The 19,849-nt window shown below is 30.3% G+C and overlaps 1 protein-coding gene across 1 annotated transcript; it reads right to left on the minus strand.

Moving 5' to 3' along the window:
* Positions 1–8,064: 8,064 nt before the first annotated feature.
* On the minus strand, positions 8,065–19,731 carry LOC143065393 (coiled-coil domain-containing protein 89-like). The gene is made up of 7 exons (XM_076238938.1): positions 19,495–19,731; positions 14,430–14,902; positions 13,611–13,741; positions 10,130–10,266; positions 9,849–9,931; positions 8,926–9,019; positions 8,065–8,400 (listed from the first exon to the last, which is right to left on the minus strand). The coding sequence occupies exons 1-7, from the start codon at positions 19,624–19,626 to the stop codon at positions 8,314–8,316; spliced, it is 1,137 nt and encodes a 378-aa protein (XP_076095053.1). The 5' UTR covers positions 19,627–19,731; the 3' UTR covers positions 8,065–8,313.
* Positions 19,732–19,849: the final 118 nt, after the last annotated feature.

Genomic DNA, 19,849 nt, shown 5'->3' on the forward strand with positions numbered 1-19,849 from the left:
GCACACACTGAAATGTCTCACCTTCTTTACTAATCATTGATATTATGTTGATACTCCTAAATATAAAGCTTTATTACGACTGTCACATAAACTTAACATGAACCATGAAAATGAGGTTAAGGTCAGTTAAACCATATGCCAGGCAGACATGTACAGCTAACAAAGCTTCCATACAACAAATATAGTTGACCTATTGCTTATAGTTTAAGAAAATAGACCAAAACACAAAAACTTAACACCGAGCAATGAACCGTGAAAACCAGGTCAAGGTCAAATAAAACCTGCATGACTGACATATAGATCATAAAATATTTCCATACACCAAATATAGTTGACCTATGACATATAGTATTAGATAAAAAGACCAAAACTCAAAAACTTAACTTTGACCACTGAACCATGAAAATGAGGTCAAGGTCAGATGACATCTGCCCGCTAGACATGTACACCTTACAATCATTCCATACAACAAATATAGTAAACCTATTGCATAAAGTATGAGAAAAACAGACCAAAACACAAAAACTTAACTATAACCACTGAACCATGAAAATGAGGTCAAGGTCAGATGACACCTGCCAGTTGGACATGTACACCTTACAGTCCTTCCATGCACCGAATATACTAGACCTATTGCTTATAGTATCTGAGACATGGACTTGACCACCAAAACTTAACCTTGTTCACTGATCCATGAAATGAGGTTGAGGTCAAGTGAAAACTGTCTGACGGGCATGAGGACCTTGCAAGGTACGCACATACTAAATATAGTTATCCTATTACTTACAGTAAGAGAGAATTTAACATTACAAAAAATCTGAACTTTTTTTTCAAGTGGTCACTGAACCATGAAAATGAGGTCAAGGACAGTGGACATGTGACTGACGGAAACTTCGTAACATGAGGCATCTATATACAAAATATGAAGCATCCACGTCTTCCACCTTCTAAAATATATAGCTTTTAAGAAGTGAGCTAACACCGCCGCCGCCGGATCACTATCCCTATGTCGAGCTTTCTGCAACAAAAGTTGCAGGCTCGACAAAAATTAGGACAATTTATGAACTTGATAGCTTTATAATAGCTTTGTAAGGTTATTGTTGTTAGTAAAACAGACATTTGTTAATAAAGAGTTAATGTGTACAGGGAAATGTAAAAGGTGTTTTAAAAAAAGAGGTGAAGAAATGTCTTTAAAACCTTTATAAATATCAAAAGCAATTTCTTGTAATGAAATCCTAGGCTGACTGTGTATTTGTCTAGCTTTTACAGGCTATCGTGTTATCTATGTTTCTGTGTAAAGTTTTGTTTATGATAGTGTTTTTGTCTTTTTTTTTACTGTCTATGGTATTGTCTGTGTAGTAATGTTTCTTCTTTAACTGATCTTTTTTATTTGGCTTCTTTTCATCTTTGCAATTATACTGTGAGCTTATTTCATCTTTACTTTTGTAGCTGTTATATAAATTGATATAAAACAAAGTCAAATTTATCTTAAAATATCATTTATTGTATAATAATCCATTAAAATAATTCTTTAATCATTTAAAGCAATAAATCAAATAAATATTATAGAAATACAATATCACATTTATTAGTCTTTCAGTAAAATATTGTTTACAATATAATATCACTTTGGGTCAGACAACATATTTAAGGTTTAACCAATTTTCTACAAGTTGAACTATAAGAGAATGTTTTTAACATATTTGATAAGTATTATTGGCACAAAAACAGAAAGATTAATACACATTTGTTTAAAGCACTACAACTGAAGTCCACAATTACAATACACAAAATATTAAATTAATAGCATGAAATCACATCTGGGGTACTAACAGTTATATGGATTTTGAGATTTCCATTAACCAGAAGTTGAAATGTTCAACTTAGTACAAAATAGTCTTGCTTGCAGAATTTTAGGAAACAACATAATCATGTATCCAGGACGATTCCATTTTTTTTTTAATTTAAGAAAACTGGTATTAACGAAAATAAAATAAATGAATCACAACATTTTCTAATTTCTTGACAATAAAAGTCCTGTAACTCTGCAAAACACATCTAAAAAGTCATCAAAGCAAGCCTGAATACCATACTCCCAACATAGTGATAATGAAAATTATAAAATTAATGCATATAGATTTTCACTTTTTGAGGAAACACAGAGTATATTTCATTTAAAGCATTTTGATATGATCCCCTTGCTCTTTGTTTTGTAAGTTTAAATACACATGGATAACTATTAGCCCTTGATTTAACCACGGTCATATTAAGATTTTTCAGCAGTATGATGTACCGCAGTAATCAACATATACAAATATATATAAATATAAAACATCATGTATATAACCTAAGTTAAGAAATACACATAATCATGGGCAGTCACTCTGTGACAAATGTAACAGATTTCAAGTACAAACATTAAACTAAAAAAAATAACACAAAAGGTTGCAAATCTTGTTGTGCTAGCTATACTCCTACTGTAGTTCAGAGTATCAGAAAAGAACAAGCAGATAGTTTTCTGATAGATACAACAAGCAAATGAGAAATGCCAAGGGGCTCAACAGAGAAATGTATGACAAAATATTTTAATTCATTTATCACATTGAATATAGGTCAACAAAAAGGCAGAGTGTGTCTAAAACATCCAAACAAACAGCTGTGCCAAGAACCACTGATATGCCTTGATTATGCATATCGAAAGCTTTGTGGAAAAACATGTCTTTCAAATTGAACAGTTTGTTATGTTTACCAATTCCAACAATTATGTAAAGTCATTGTACAGACATATCAAACATATTTTCTGGTCAAACAGAGGAACAAGGTGATTGCAAATTGAGTGGGGTTTAATATAAAAGACAATCAAGGGCTATAACAATTTCTTTGTTAAACATTCTATCATTATACATATTAAAAAATAAATAAATATTTTATGGACGGACATCCAATAACAAATTGAACCATGACACAGAATTTTATTGACGACATAAGGCTATCAGATACACACATTCTATAATAAATAAAACAATATTATAGACAGAAAATATCTAAAGACATATATTTTTCGTGCAAACTTGACTTCACTATCAAAATATAAAACTTAAGCATGGTAAGAACAGTGTATATTTCAAGAAAGTCAGAACAAAGATGTGTGGTCAACATACTTATATCATGTTTTCTCTTTTGTCAGAAACAGTTTCAGATAGGAATAATCTAATTGAAATTAATAGACATATAATTTTATAAAGTATCTTTTAAATACAGAAAGACAATTGGATAAATAAAATATAAGGTGCAATATGATATAAGATACTTGCTGGATTAATAGGAACCCAGTCATTCCTTAAAGATGAGTCTCCTTAAAATGGCAGACAATTTGTGATGAGCACATCCATGAATGATCATACAAGCAAATGAATGAAACAACTGAAAAAAAAACATCACTAAATCATGCTTCTCTAAGCAGGGGAATAATAAAGACAACATCAGAACTTTATTATACCTTTTAAAAAAGTAATGATTTTTTTTTAGAATTTGAATACAAACCCATCCTTCCTTCTTGTGCACCCCTTTCCCAAAATCATACAAATTGCAGTATTTCAAATTGTTACAATTTTAAAAAATATTTAAATAAACTCTGCTAGTAAAAATATCTTTACACAGGTATTAGTTCTGATAATTCTACCAATAAAGAGTATCAATATTTCAATACATTACTCTTAAGTTTACAAGGTTTTTTATTACATATTTAGCACAAAGTGTACACATGGAGGAAATATTGGACGTAAATTGAAAAAAATCTTTACAATATCATGTACAGTGGTTGACTTTAATGGAGGTTGAGAATTTGATTATCAAACTTCAGAGATGAAAATACACATGAATCAATTATCCTTAAACATGATCAATTAAATTTTTATTTTAAAGAAAATCAATGATGTGAAAAATTATTTTTTATTTCTTGTAAGTCTTGCAATGTTCAGAAAATAAAAAGGTTATTTATCAATTAATCAAAAAAAAACTTTCTTCCATCAATAAAATTGAGAATGGAAATGGGGATTGTGTCAAAGAGACAACAACACGACCATAGAGCAGACAACAGAAGGTCACCAACAGGTCTTCAATGCAGCGAAAAAATCCAGCACTCTGAGGTGTCCTTCAGCTGGCCCCTAAACAAATATATATACTAGTTAAGTGATAATGCTCGCCATACTAAACTTCAAATTGTACATAAGAAACTAAAATTAAAAATAATACAAGACTAACAAAGGCCAGAGGCTCCTGACTAAAGACACTCCGGCGCATGCATGTATTCCATGAAAATTCACCTTAGAAATAATCAGATCAGGTGATACACATGTAAAATTGTCCTACCAAACACAGTGACTTGTTTGTTACCTGTTACATTATTTGAGATATTGTCCACAAAAAAGAAAAGGATTTTTAATGCATGTGTAAGAAACTTTTCTTCAATATTGATTAGGGAAAGTTAGATTATATATCTCTTATTATAATCTGAGGTAATGAAATTCATGAGATAAGGTACTAGTGTACATATATAATGGGTATTTTTTTCCAAAGTGTAACATTGTTCTAGCACACAAAAATCAAATAAAAATGACTTTACACTCAGTTTAAAATTAGAATGTGGTATAAAAAAAGACAGAATCTGGTCATACTTTATATTCAATTATTGAACTAATATACAAAAAAAATATTTGAGTTATCTCCCCTTAGAAAAGATTTTTAAATTTTAATCATTCTTGCTTATACTGTATTTGTTGTTGCTATCATAAAAAAGCCTGACAATGACTTGCATTCCTGCATCCACAGGACAAGGTACATTTTGGGGCTAATTAGTAACTGTATCAATTACAGAAAAAGAAAAATGTTGCTTGATATCATTTTGTAATCTTTAGCATCCTAAGACACTTTAAAAGTAAATACCAGCCAAGCCATTATTACACAATTTTACTGTGACAAATTTATCAAATAGTCAAGTTTGTTAAAATATTCATCATTTTACAGAATTTACTGTCATTTCATGGCTGTCAAAAACATGAAAAGGTTAATTTTTTTGATAGATTTTTTTTTAGATCATTTTTTGTGAAAGTGCATACACAGTTTGAAATGTATTGGCACCTTGTTCTTTGCTTATAAAATTTTGTTAATATTCTTGACCTATCATTTGCTGTTATTTCTGATTCAAGAGAGTAAACAACTGTCATACTACATGTATCAGTATTTCACTAGTTAAAGGGAAACTTCGCAAAAAAATCAAAAATTGATATTATGTCCATTCTGTATAAAAATGCTCAAATTTATAGATATTAAAGTTTTATTCCGCTAAATAAGAGATCACCATCGATTTTAAATTTTGAGTATCAGTTCTCTACTCTCCGCCATCTTGTCACCTTCTCCGATGAAAAATCACGATATGTCAATAAACCACAAAGGAACAAAACTACAGTAAACGATGTAGTCGTAATTGCGTGTCGATATCTTGTCAATCGTACGGTTGTTTTATCTGACTGACTAACTTGATACGGAAAATGGTCTTATATTTTTAAATAACCATATAGTCTGTTATTTTTAAACTGATAATATTGTAATTAGTTAAAAAGTCAAAGTTCAAATCATAAAATGATAAATAAGTGTTCCGTGGAAATTGTTTTCGAAAATCTAATTCGTTCATAATTCTTTCAAGTAATAAACTTTATTTAAATAAATTTGGATCTTCCCTCATCTGATCACCAGCATGGCTAAAGGTATTACTCCCAAAGGTATTGGAAGGGGTGTAAGGTGACACGTCCAGGTATTCAATCGATTTCTTGTCCGGTGGGCTTGCAAGTTCATGCATCGTTTCACTTCTGTAGGTATTGATCAGTGTACACGACCGTTACTTATAACTTTCCATTTTGAACTATCAGGTGCATGTATAATATACATTTTTGTCTTGCGTGTCCGAAAGTGATATAATATACTAGTCATTACTGAACTCATACGCTTGTTTATAAATAACATTTCTGGTGTAAAGAATATTATTTATAAAAAAAAAATAATACAAAAAAAAATAATTGAAGAAATACAAATCTATTTACATATTTTTCCAAGGGTTAATTTGGGAAAATGTAATATATACTCGTTGTCAATAGTTTAGGACAGATTGGAACATACCAGAATTATTGATCTAAAAAAATGTGCGCACTTGTCGACGATTCGTGTATACATACGCCTGGTAGAAAGTTACGGAACTATAGTCAGTAGCGCTATTTAAAATATGTATACATGTATACATTGAACATAAGAAAAAAACATACATTTTGTGTAAATTGTGGTAAAAGTTTTGTAAATAGACTAGTCCACGTATGCCAACAGTATGTAATCAACGAATTCGGTAGACTATTGTATACCAAAAGAAGAAGAAGAAAAATAAGAAACAATTTGATTTAAATACAGGTCAATTTATAACTTGCTTTGGTTCATCGAAGTTAAGAACATAGTAAACTCACAGATTTATATATCAATTAAATTGTTATCGAATAAAGGACGAAATTCGTCATCATCACAATTGTTCCAACATTCATGTAAAATATATGCAACTGGACGTACACTAATAATCCCCAAGGAATGTGAATATTTTCTAGGAAAACTATTGAGTATCAATTTCGGGATTTATTTTCTTTCTTGATATTCAATGACAGCAATTTAAAGAATAAACTGCTTGTCGGATATTTGTCCGCTTTAGGGGTATTCTTGCAAGTTGAACAGACTTATAATAACATTCAAAAATAGGGAAAGATAACATTAAATTCGTTGTCTTTTAATTTTAAACATCGTTGATCAAATAGTTATTTAAGTATATATATACGTTGGGAGACGACGATTATTATAGTTGTCTCAGATTTTAATAAGGACGTTCCCGATTATGAATAAATTTGGTTGACGTTTATCACACTTGAAAAGAATATCTATTCGTAATTTTTCGATTCCATTACAAAAATATTTTTTTCTTTATTCGTACATATTATATTCCGCTTCGGTAGAGTTATCTTCAGATAGTTTCATATATTAATTAATACATGGCTTTCAAAAGTCTGAATGTAAGTGTTCTCGTACATTTTTTCGCCTAATAAAGACAAATAAAAATGATTTAGTAAAGCTATTTCTAATTTCTAAGTCCCCCTTTTTTATGAGACATAAATCAAGGACAAGACTTGTATATCATTTCATTCTGACATATGAATTAAGTTTCCCGTCTTTAACCGAAAATTGTGTATTTCTTAGTAAATTAACTTATTTGAATTCAAATAAATAATAGCACCAAATATAATTAAATAATTCCACGGCGACCAATTTTTATTTGTCACCAACTTGAATATGTATTTTTAATGTGTGTATTAAATGCTACCACTGATCCGAATAGACAGTCACACCTGGCAAGGTGTGCCCTAGAGGAATGGTTAAATACTGAAGTGCAAATAACAATTTACCTTTCAACAAGCCATCTACGAGTATTGCCACAGAACCGTGAATACACACATCGTATAAACCTAGCCATAGCAGAGATAGTAAAAGGTCAATAATAGTACACCAACATATTGTCTTTACAGATTATTGTACTTTAATTTGTTCACCTTATCAGTCCGAAAATGCATTTATTAAAAATAAATTTATAACTTTTTGTGTTGTCTACAAAAATAATTCGAATATATACGTTTAACATAGATAATTTATCTCACGAATGAGTACAATTGAACGTCTGTGCGTTTTATCTTCTTATTATCGGATGGTTATTAGATAAAGCATACGTCATCGGCGCGCTTACGATTACGTTAAAATATGATTAAAAACCAAGACTTTTAGTGATTGTATTTTAAATCCCGGCATGCAAAAATCAGGAGAAAACGTCACGACCTACAGGAAGTAGTTGATATTTTTTCATTAATTATTGAATTTCTCCTTTATTACTGCACATATAGCGATAAAACTTTGTGAATATGTATATTATGTCATAATGAACTTATATAAACCGTAAGTAAAAAATCGTGAATTTTCCCTTTAACATTCCCATTTGATAACTATGTTTTTTGGTATAAAGTTATTCCTTATTACTGAATTTTACAAATATATATATAGATGACACATTCATAATATAAATATCTTCTTCTGATTTATTAACTATGATAAATTAATCAATCCTTTTTATCAATCCATCATAGGTACATGTACATCCTGTGTATATAATTTTTATTATACTTCTACGTGCACTTTTACTCTACAATTTAATCTCAGCAATCAACACCTAGGTACAAGCTATCCAGCTAAATGTCTTAATCTCTCGTTCAGATCCTTTTCTCTTTGTAACAATGTCTGAGAGTGCTTTCTGTAGGCTTCAAATTCCTGCAAAATAAATTAAAATATGTGTTTAATTTGCATTATAGACAAAGTCTAAGGGCATACTGTGAAAGTTCTTTTATTCGTGGGTATCAATTTGCATGGTTTGAGCAAAAGTTACATGTTCCTGGGTTCTTAAATTCATGGATCTTAGTTAGTTGAAAGAAAAAATATCAGGTGAAGAATTTAAAGCCATCTGAAATGAAAAGTCGAGAAATTAAACATATACTATTTTATGAAAGTGGGACATTGCAAAATAAGGTGTTTTTTTTTTATCTCTCGCTTACTTTTTTTAAAATCTTTTATTACTGACAACATTCATAAAACTTTTAATAAATCATTTATTATAGAAAAAGATTGACTCACAAAAATGTTCTCCAGTGGAGGATATTGCAAAGTAAGCATGTTAAGTGTTGCACATTAGACCTATGATGTTTTACTACCTTACAATTCAAGATGGATTATCTCCCTCACTATCATACCTTTAAAATTTCCAAAGAAAGAATAGTAGCAATAGATAATATTACTTACTTTGACAACTTCTGTATATTTATGACCTGCATCTGATGCCTCTTCTCTCAGTCGTCTCACCTGTAGGTTGGCATTCACTGCTGTAGCCTCTCTTCTGCAAGAACAGATGATTTAAATTCATAAAACAATAATAAATGAAATTAATGATCAATAATTTAATTTTGGATGTAAAGCGTCTCCTGATTGGCTGACGTTATTTTATTATGAGCTCATAGACATAATTTAGTCCTATGACCGTGACGTCATCAACGTTTTTATGGTTTTCTACGGTTTAAAATGGAATTTAGAATTAAATTATAAGAAATGACTGTAATATTTTTTCTGTCTATTCGAAATAACATAAAAAAATTGGTGCACACTGAATAATGCGTGTAGCAGTCATTCCTTAATTAAAAAAGCCTTCACTCAATAGGAACCATCTTTTGTCAGTATAAGGAGACCACTTTGGAGGTCAATAATTTAATATGTTCCCATCATATTAATATGAAGATATATCACTGTTGGTGTTTAAACACTACTTTTAAAGGTCAATTTTTGGATATTTTGAGGTGGCAAGTTTTTATTGGTGGAGAAGGCCTTTGTCCCCTGAAAAAACTACCAACCTACAATAGGAAAACTGACAATCCTAGTCAATTAAGATTGGAGTTGAATGCACCTGTACAGGCAAGGTTTGAACTCAAAACCTCAGTGTTGACTGGCTAGTGTTTACAGTAGATCTACTAAGACCACTTGGCCATCAAGGCCTATAATATAAAGATAATAAATATTCTTTATGACAACAATAAAAATGTTATGTTTTTATCAGATTAATTAAGGGAATGATTTGATTTTTTTGTTCTTCATCTCAAAGTCACAGTGAAGTCGTCACTGTCAGTAATAACAAATAAACTGGAGGTTTTATTTCACTACAAGACTCCACTTACTCAAATTTTTCTTCCATTGTTTGAACAGCTTTTTCCATGTCTTCAATCCTTCTTTGTAATTTCTTATTCTCTGTTTGTTCTCGCTAAAATATGAATTAGATATATATATTAGTATGAACATAACAAAAAAAATCCTTTAATAAATTGGTTGACATAATGTGTCAATTCCTAGCTGTCTATTCCTTAATTATTGTATCATTGTCTCAATGACACTTATCAAATATCTTTTTTTTTATACATGATGCATGTCACTTATAAGAATGTTTGTTTCAGTTTTATACCTGAACTATCTTTCCTCGCTGCATAGCTAGATCTAACAATTCATCCTTTTCCTTGGTAAGTTGCTGTATTCTCTGTTGAGATTCCACATCTAAGGATTTTCTCCCTTCAATTTGATTCTGTAGTTTGTAATTAGCACCTTTAATAAAAAAAACATAAGTTTCAATAAATATCTTTCTATTATTCTATATTTGAAATATATTTACACCTTATGTAAGAATCCTGGGTTTTGATTGGTTGATAGCCAGTGTATTTTCCGCCAATTTACTGTGAATATCGTTCATTTTTTAACGCCGCCTCTCTGCTGTTGTATTTGCTAAAAATATTCTATCCGACTGGATACTTGTAACATCATGATCATCGATAAAATTGAGAAAGGAAATGGTGAATATGTCAAAGCGACAACCACCCGACCAAAGAGCAAACAACAGAAGATGCATTTTTGAACGTTAACATTAGGTGTAATAAAACAGATATAGCATGTTCTTGATCAAAATTTGATATTATGTCCATTCTGTATAAAAACGCTCATATTCATATATATTAAAGTTTTATTCTTCTAGATAAGAGATCACCATCGACTTTAAATTTAGAGTATCAATTCTCTGCGTTCGGCCATTTTGTCATCTTGTCCGATTTGAAATCACGATATGTCTAAGGACCAAAACTACAGTAACCTGATGTAGTCGTAATTGCGTGTCGATATCTTGTCAATCGTACGGTTGTTTTATCGGACTAATTAACTAACTTGATACGGAATTTTTTTTAAATTTTTTTTAAATAACCATGGTCTGTTATTTTTAAACTGTTAATATTGGAATTAGTTAAAAAGTCAAAGCTCAAATCATAAATAAGTGTTCCGTGAAAATTGAATTGTTTTCGAAAATCTATTTTGTTCATAATTCTTTTATGTAATAAACTTTATTCAAATAAATTCGGATCTTCTCTCAACTGATCACCCGCATGCCTAAAGGTATTACGTATACTCCAAAAGGTATTGTGAGGGTGTGAGGTGACACGTCCAGGTATTCAAGCGATTTCCTGTCGGGCTTGTAAGTTCATGCATCGTTTCACTTCTAAGGGTATTGATCAGTGTACACGGCCGATAACTTATAACTTTCCATTTTGAACTATTAGGTGTATAATCAGAGAAGTATACATGTCTCTGGTATAATATACATCTCTGTCTTGCGTGTCCGAAAGTGATATAGTATATTAGTCATCACTAAACGCATACGCTTGTTTATAGATAACATTTCTGGTGTAAAGAATATTATTTATAAAAATATAAATAATACAAAAAAAAACCCAGATTTGATGAAATAAAAATCTGTATACATACTTTTTCCAAGGGTAAATTTGGTAAAATGTAATATATACTCGTTGTCAATAGTGAAAGACAGATTGGAACATTATACATGTATACATTGAACGTAAGAAAGAAACATACATTTTGTGTAAATTGGGGTAAAAGTTTTAAATAGACTAGTCCACGTAAGCCAACAGTATGTAATAGACTATTGTATACCAAAAGAAGAAGAAGAAGAAGAGAGCCAGTTTGACTTAAATACAGGTCGATATATAACTTGCTTTGGCTCATCGAAGTTATGAACATAGTAAAATCACAGATTTATATATCAATTAGATTGTTCTCGAATAAAGGAAGAAATTCGTCATTATCACAATTGTTCCGACATACATGTAATATATACGCAACTGGGCGTACACTAATGTTCCCCAAGGGATGTGAATATTTTCCAGGAAAACTATAGAGTATCAAAGTTTCAAATTTCAGGATTTATTTTCTTTCTTGATATTCAATGACAGCAATTTAAAGAATAAACTGCTTGTCTGCTTTAGGGGTATTCTTGCCAGTTAAAACAGACTTAAAATTCGTTCTGTTTTTTTTTAAATATCATTGGTCAAATAGCTAAAGTATTATACGTTGTGAGACGAAGACTTTTTTAATAAGGACATTCCCGATTATGCATAAATTTTGTTGATGTTTTTCACACTTGAAAAGAATATCTTTTTGATTCCATTCCAAGAAGATCCTTTAATTTCCTAAATTTTTAAAAACATCTCTTTTTTTCTTCAAATAACTGAAATATTCATGCGTTGTGAGATTTAAAATATTTTGATGAGAACATTTATTCCTAAATAGGTAAATAAAGATCGCTTTGGAGGGACTTAATTATATAATTGCAATTGTTAATGATCTGTTTGATATATTTAAGGTTGCCGATTCTAATTTAAAATAGTACAATGTTTAGTTCATACACTCGTGTTTAGAAGGCTATTTTTATTTATAATAAATTTATTCAATTAAAATAATTCAGTATTTTATCATTACAAAAGTAATCAGAAGTCATAATTCATTTAAAAGTGATCTTATGCAAAAAATAAAAATATACAACAGCTATCCAGTTATTGTGCGACCTTATTATTCTCGTTAATTAATTTTAATTCTTTTTTTTTTACATTTCTGTGTCTAAAACTATGACTGACTCCCGTTTATCATTCCGATACTAAATGTTGTTCACACCTGAAATGCCAGTGAACCGTGACGCCTAGATTTCACTGAACGAAGATCAAAAGATTAGAATTACATAATGCTAATCTTTTAATTACCTTGAGTTTAACTACGCATTCAACATTCACTAAGTGTCACAAAACAATACACATTTTATTTCCACCGTACAAGCAAGTGAAAATTTTTGCTGGAATGAAGCAAAAAGGTCAGAATACAAACATGTATTTTTAATACACTATCGATCATGTCAGTTTCATATGTTTGTTTAAAGTATTTGTAGAAAAAAATTCATAAAAATGTTCTATTGTATGATTTACTTTTATTATTATAATTCGTTTAAAAAAATCCACACGATCTAATTTTAAAAGTTGCATGGCTATCACTTATTTTTCGTTGGTTAATAGCTACACCAGAAGTCATCCATGCGCTTTAAATGGTTAACGAACAAGACTTAAATGAGATTAATTTCACTCCCGGCATGCAAAAAGACTTAAACTACGTCACATAAGTCAGGAAGTTTCAAGAAATAAAATTAATAATTCCCAATTTTCTTCTTTATTAGTTTTCATATCAAAATAAAACTTGGTGAATATGTTTTTTATGGTATTATGAACATAATAAGATGAAAAGTGAAAAATCGCGAATTATCCCTTTAACATGATATATCTGTTCATTGTATTAGGTATATCTATATCTGTTTATCTCTATTAAAAAAAATAATAAATGGAAAAGCTGTTTGTCTGAGTCTGGCTGGTGTTTTTTTTTTTTTAAGCCATGGCATTGTCAGTTTATTTTTGACTTATGATTGTGAATGTCCCTTTGGTATCTTTCACCTCTCTTTTGGTCAATTCTGTAAAACAGAACCTTCTCAAATGTACAGAAATATCATGACATGTCTGAAAACGACAAATTATTTCACCCCTGTAAGCTTATTGTAAAGTGTTGATTACCCTTCAATCTTTCCTCTGAATCTTGTAACTTGCTCTGTAACATTTTAACTTCAGTTCTGTAGTTTTCCTGCACAGTTTTTATCTCATTTCGTAAACCGTCTTCTTTACCTTTCATATCTTGTTGTAGCTGTCTGAAAATTATAGGATAGAAATTTTTATAAATAATAAAATATCTAAAAGACATTGTTATTAAACTATGACTATGATGGACTATCTTTTAGACATACCTTTGATGTTTTAAAAGATAATCCAAGCGCATTGTTAAAAAGATAAACATTCCAATCATTTTCATTTAAGTTTGATCGTAATTTAAGTAAAATAATTTTATGATTTGATGTGTCCCTCAATTCATACAAGTCTTCATTTGTTTTATGTTGAAGTTATCAGAAACGTTTTATGTTCAGATAAGCAAATCGAAGGAGAACATAAGATACAGAAGTTAGCTAACCTGTTTTGAACTTCATATATTTGGGATTTTCTCTCAAAAATACATGTACCTATCTAATATCTATCATGTTTCAGATATGTAAAAAGAAACATGTGAAGTAAACCAATAAGTCCATCAACATACATGACATAGACATGCTTATGTAAATTTTATAATAATAAAAAGAAAATGAGACAGACAAACAAGTGCTCATGATGTCAAATGAAGTTGTGAACTATTGACTTGCAAGCTCGTAATACATTATAAATTATTTTGAAAAAAATAAACCAAAAGACTGCTATTACATGTATAACAAAATATTATTTCAAACTAAACAAAAGTCACTACATTTAAATTTATAAATATATGTATTGACTACAGTTTTTCATTACCTGTGCTTTTGTTCCAGCATAGTATACTGTTCTTTAAAACTTGATAATTTTCTATCCATTTCTGCAATTTGTTTGTCTTTTTCCATAACAGCACCTGAAAAAATTCTCTCATTTTCTTCCCTGAGACGAGAATTTTCTATTCGTAACTCTTGATTTGAACGTTTGTATTCATCCTTTATCTTAATTAGTTCTTGATGATTAGAGGCTAAGTCATCAAATCTGGCATTTAATATGTTATATTTTCTGATTTCACCATCCAACATTTCTTGTGCATTTTCTCTAAAGTCCATCATTTCTTTGTTAATCTTATCCAAAGTTTGTGATTTTCTTGACACATCATCAGCTCTCTGTTTTAATATCATGATGAGTTGTGACTGTTCATCTATACGAGACCGTAACATAGCCGTTTCTGTTTTGTCATCTTCTGACAAAGATTTCAACTTGCTCAGATTTCTCTGCATATCTGACATGTCCTGAAATGAATGAATAGTTTATTAACAATACATGTAACATTTATGCAAACTACATGTACATACATTTACATGTATGATTGAAGATTCAAATTAACTGTGATGACAAAGCTATACATTAAATATTATTGACCTATTATAAATGATTCCTGTTTTAATAAAAACTGACCTAATCCCAACCTGAACATGACGCTAAAGTTGCATGAACAATAGACCATGACTGAGGAAGCAGGTTAACTAATCTCCATGGAATTAAGATGTGCCAATGCTTAAAGAACTGCATATTAAATATCATGAATTTACAATTAGAATAGTAGTTCCCATCTATAAATTGACCTGAAGACAACTCTTAACAAAATCTTGACCCCCAGCTACATCACCTGAAATGGCATATACCTTAATCCATAACTGTGGCTGAAAAACAAGTTGCAAGCCATTAGTTTATGTGCATTTATTATTTGTAAAAACGTTTCATTTTAGGTAACAGAACGTATTATTTACATTTTTGTACATGCAGTTAGCTGAAAACAAAACACACAAAATCTTTCAAAAGAACAAACAGAAAAATGTTAAATTGACACACTTACTGTAAATGTACAAAACCTTACTTAGATATAGAAAGATGTGGTGTGAGTGCCAATGAGACAACTCTCCATCCAAATAACAATTTAAAAAAAGTAAACCATTATAGGTCAATGTATGGCCTTCAACACAGAGCCTTGGCTCACACCGAACAACAACCTATAAAGGGCCCCAAAATTACTAGTGTAAAACCATTCAAACGGGAAAACCAACGGTCTAATCTATATAAAATAAAAAAACGAGAAACACGTATAAATTACATAAACAAAGGACAACTACTGTACATCAGATTCCTGACTTAGGACAGGTGCAAACATTTGCAGCAGGATTAAACGTTTTAATGGATCCAAACCTTCTCCCTTTTTCTGAAACAATAGCACAACATCATAACATAGAAAAACACACGATAAAATATATTTTTACATAGTTTTACATACTCTTCACAACATGTACATGTACATTTATGTACCAAGACTTTTATTGCATAGGAAGGAGAACTAATTACAAAACCTATCTTTGTGTGACTGTCCAAAGTCATAATGTTTTTTCTTAATTTGATCATTGCATTATTGGACGTTGATAGCAGATCTTAAGATTGTTTGTTAAATTTATTCACAAATTTTATAGACTCTTGGTGATTTATAGCCAGACGTATTCTCGATAGCTGTCCACATTGGCTATTGTTGAAGACTACATGTATATAGCCAGACGTATTCTCGATAGCTGTCCACATTGGCTATTGTTGAAGACTACATGTAGATACATGTAGCCAGACGTATTCTCGATAGCTGTCCACATTGGCTATTGTTGAAGACTACATATAAGTTTCCTTTGGAATGTCTAAATTTTTTATATACATGTACTTACGTTGTGGCTTTTCCTTCAAAGTGAGTTTTAGTAACATGTAGGTGTTGATATACATGTACATGTAAAAATATTTATCTTCTTTATGTTCATCAAAAAGCATGGTAACAAAAAATATTTGTTACATGTACATTTACGGTACCACATACAGCAATTATTTGGTTAAGTGTAAAATCATAACCAAAACATTGCAAAAGATAAATCAATACTCACAGTAAATTTTCCATAACAAGATTTTGACTGTCAATCAAAAAGCAATACAAACCATAGTAAAACAAAATATGGTTGAAACTTTACTCAGTGCTTGGAGTGCAAAATTAGTGCTCGAAACACAAAATCCAGTCTTTTGATTGGTTGATTCTTGAGTCTGAGTACAAAAATTGTGCTCGAAAGTTTTATTACCGCAAGACCTGTACTACATGTACATTTTAAAAGAGGTCAATATAAAAATGAAGGCATGATAATGATTAAAGGCTAGAAACTTTATATACTTATGCATACAAAGTTTAGTCAAAGTTTACAAGAAATATGAAATGTATTTATGTAAGTCCCTAGAACTACGGGACTATTGAAACTTCTTTCCTCATTCCTGCAGCATACAATTGTTCCATAATTAACTGATAAATGCACTAATTAGCCTGTATGTCAAATACATATCTCAGGAAAATCAGACATACATCATTACATGGTTTGGCACAGACTGTCAATGTCAAATTATGTCAGATAGGACTACATGTACAGTACATGTACATTGGATCAGACATACAGGGTTTGGCACAGACAGTCAATGTCAAATTTATCGGTCTAGGGCTGGGCAATACTCATAAAACAAGCAGTTTTGCCAACCCTGCTTAGGTTCCTGTAAATGTTAATGTCATAATAAAACATGTCTGTTATCTTACAATGCTACATATTTTTACCAAGGAAAAGGGATTGTTGTTTAAAAGATGTCAATAGTTCAATTTTCAGGTAAAGTGTCGCAGATTCCCAAATAGCATGAGTTCTATAAGGTTCTGTGGTAAAAAGATGCATCCTTATTCCTAACATGATTTGGAAAAAAATAACTTGGGAAGCTTAAGACTGTCATGGATCTTTGAAATTGATATTGTACACAGATACATTCAATGGATATCATAAAACAGCACATTTGTCAGTGGGTTCAATAATACCCTATTTTTATTCAAATTCCTGTTGAATTATTAGATGCTACAATGTATTTAAAATGTAATGTATATAATGAAATTAATAATTTGATAATATCAAAATAGTTATATTTTCATGAATAAATATTTGCGAATTTTTCTAATGAATTTTTTTTTGGTGATAAATGTTTTGTATGACGACATCATTTGTTGTTCATAGGGTGCAAACGTGTGAGGTGGTAACATGAATGGGGGCGAATGCTAAATTGGAGCGAATTTGATTTAGGGAAATGGACCCAGATTCCTGTCACATAGTGATCATGGTGATAAGTCCAAATACCCCCTCCTCAACACATACATGTCAGATTAGGACTCAGATCAGGAGGTTTTTAATCGACATAAATTTTGTCGTAAATGTAACCAAATGTAACCGTAAGATGTAGAAATTGTTGTTTAAGGTGGTACCCAACACTTTCACTAACATTTATTTGTCTCGTTTAATTGTCATAAAATTTTGACAAAGTATTTACTTTGACCCTTTAACAAAACTATAAAAATTTCAAAAATTTTGAACCAACCGTTTTGTTAGAAAAATTACACTGGTTATATAGCAGTTTGACAAACACCAATGTTGATCATTGAGAAGCTTAATATTCCCTTTACAAAACAATGTGATTAAAACGTTTAGCTGACTTTACAGAGTTATCTCCCTGTAGTGTTAGGTACCACCTTAAAGTGTTTTTTTCTTCAATTTTTCATCAAAAAGTAATTTGTTTATAATACCCTTGTTGCCTTTCTATTTGAATGATATCACATTATCAAAAACAGATATTGAAAAGAATCTGTTTGTTTTGTTTTGTTTTTGATAAATGATTGTTCACTGCTTGCAAATAAGTCATTTTGACGGGAAGCACTAATGACAGGATGATTGCCCCCCGATAGTGGCAGGACAGTTGACCGGACGACATATAAATAGTTATAACTTTTTTGTTATTCGGTAGATTTGTTTAATATTTGTAGACCTTAAAGATATTAAAATATATATTATGAAAATCAAACAAAATAAGTGAAAAAAATATTTTTGAGTAAATAAAGTTGACCGGACAGTAGATTTCTCATTTTCATGACTTAAATCAGCTGCTTAAATATTGTTTATCCTTAATTTTTTTTCTATATTAACATACATGTATAATCAACGTGTACATCGAGGAATGTGAAGACCGTCCGGTTAATTTTTTTGGCAGAAAAACATGTTTGTTTATCATGAAGTTTATATTTTCGTATAATATATTTATAAATCTCATAGATTCCTGAATTTCATGGACGAATATTGTAAAACAATAGAGATATTAACACTTGTGTTGATCATTTCAATATATTTAAAGCATATATCGGCAAATGTGAATACCATTTGGTCAATTTTTTTAGAAGAAAAACTTTTTTTTTACTATAAACTTATATTTTCGTATAATTTATTTATAAATTTCACAGATTCCTGAATTTCTTGGACAAATATTGTAAAACAAAAGAGATATTAACACTTGTTGCCGACCAGTTGAATATATGTATAGCGTTTAGCGGCGAGTGTGAATACCGTCTGGTCAACTTTATTTGCTCAAAAATATTTTTTTTCTCACTTATTTTGTTTGATTTGTTTGTTTCATAGAATATAATTTAATATCTATAAGGTCTACAAATATTAAACAAATCTACTGAATAACAAAACAGTTATGACTATTTATATGTCGTCCGGTCAACCGTCCTGTCATGACTCGGGCAGTCATCCTGTCATTAGTGCAACCCCATTATGACCTTTTCTTTGTATATAGATTTGTATTCATATGTCTCCATCTCTTTATCATTGACATTGGTAACTGTCATGACTGTATAGACACCCTGATGAAAACAGTAGCTCCATTTAAAAGTTTATCACTATCATTACATACAAACAGATATTTTACCAAATTTAAACACTACACTTTCATTCATTGTTTTACTTTTTTTCACCTTGTTACTGTCGGAAACCATTTCTCTGATTTCTTTAGGATTCCTTGTGTTTGATGCCATGTCTTGTCCTAGTAAAATACTAGAAAAATTCTCATATAGAAAGGATGTTTGGTGAGCAAGAGATGACTCCATAATTAAAGTTAAGCAACATATTCCACTTTTCTGTTAAAAACAGTACGAAATAAAAACGGCGAAACGGCTACCACAGAAACATGACGCCGGAAATGCCAGAATTTTTTTTACGACAAACAGTTACGATATGATGAATGATAATATTGTAAAAAGTTATGTTGTTGCAGCAGGATATACAAATAAATACTATATTTTACATAAACAATTAAATCGTGTTATTGTT

The sequence above is a fragment of the Mytilus galloprovincialis genome, chromosome 2 (genome assembly GCF_965363235.1).
Source record: "Mytilus galloprovincialis chromosome 2, xbMytGall1.hap1.1, whole genome shotgun sequence".
In the NCBI taxonomy this organism is placed as follows: Eukaryota; Metazoa; Mollusca; class Bivalvia; order Mytilida; family Mytilidae; genus Mytilus; species Mytilus galloprovincialis.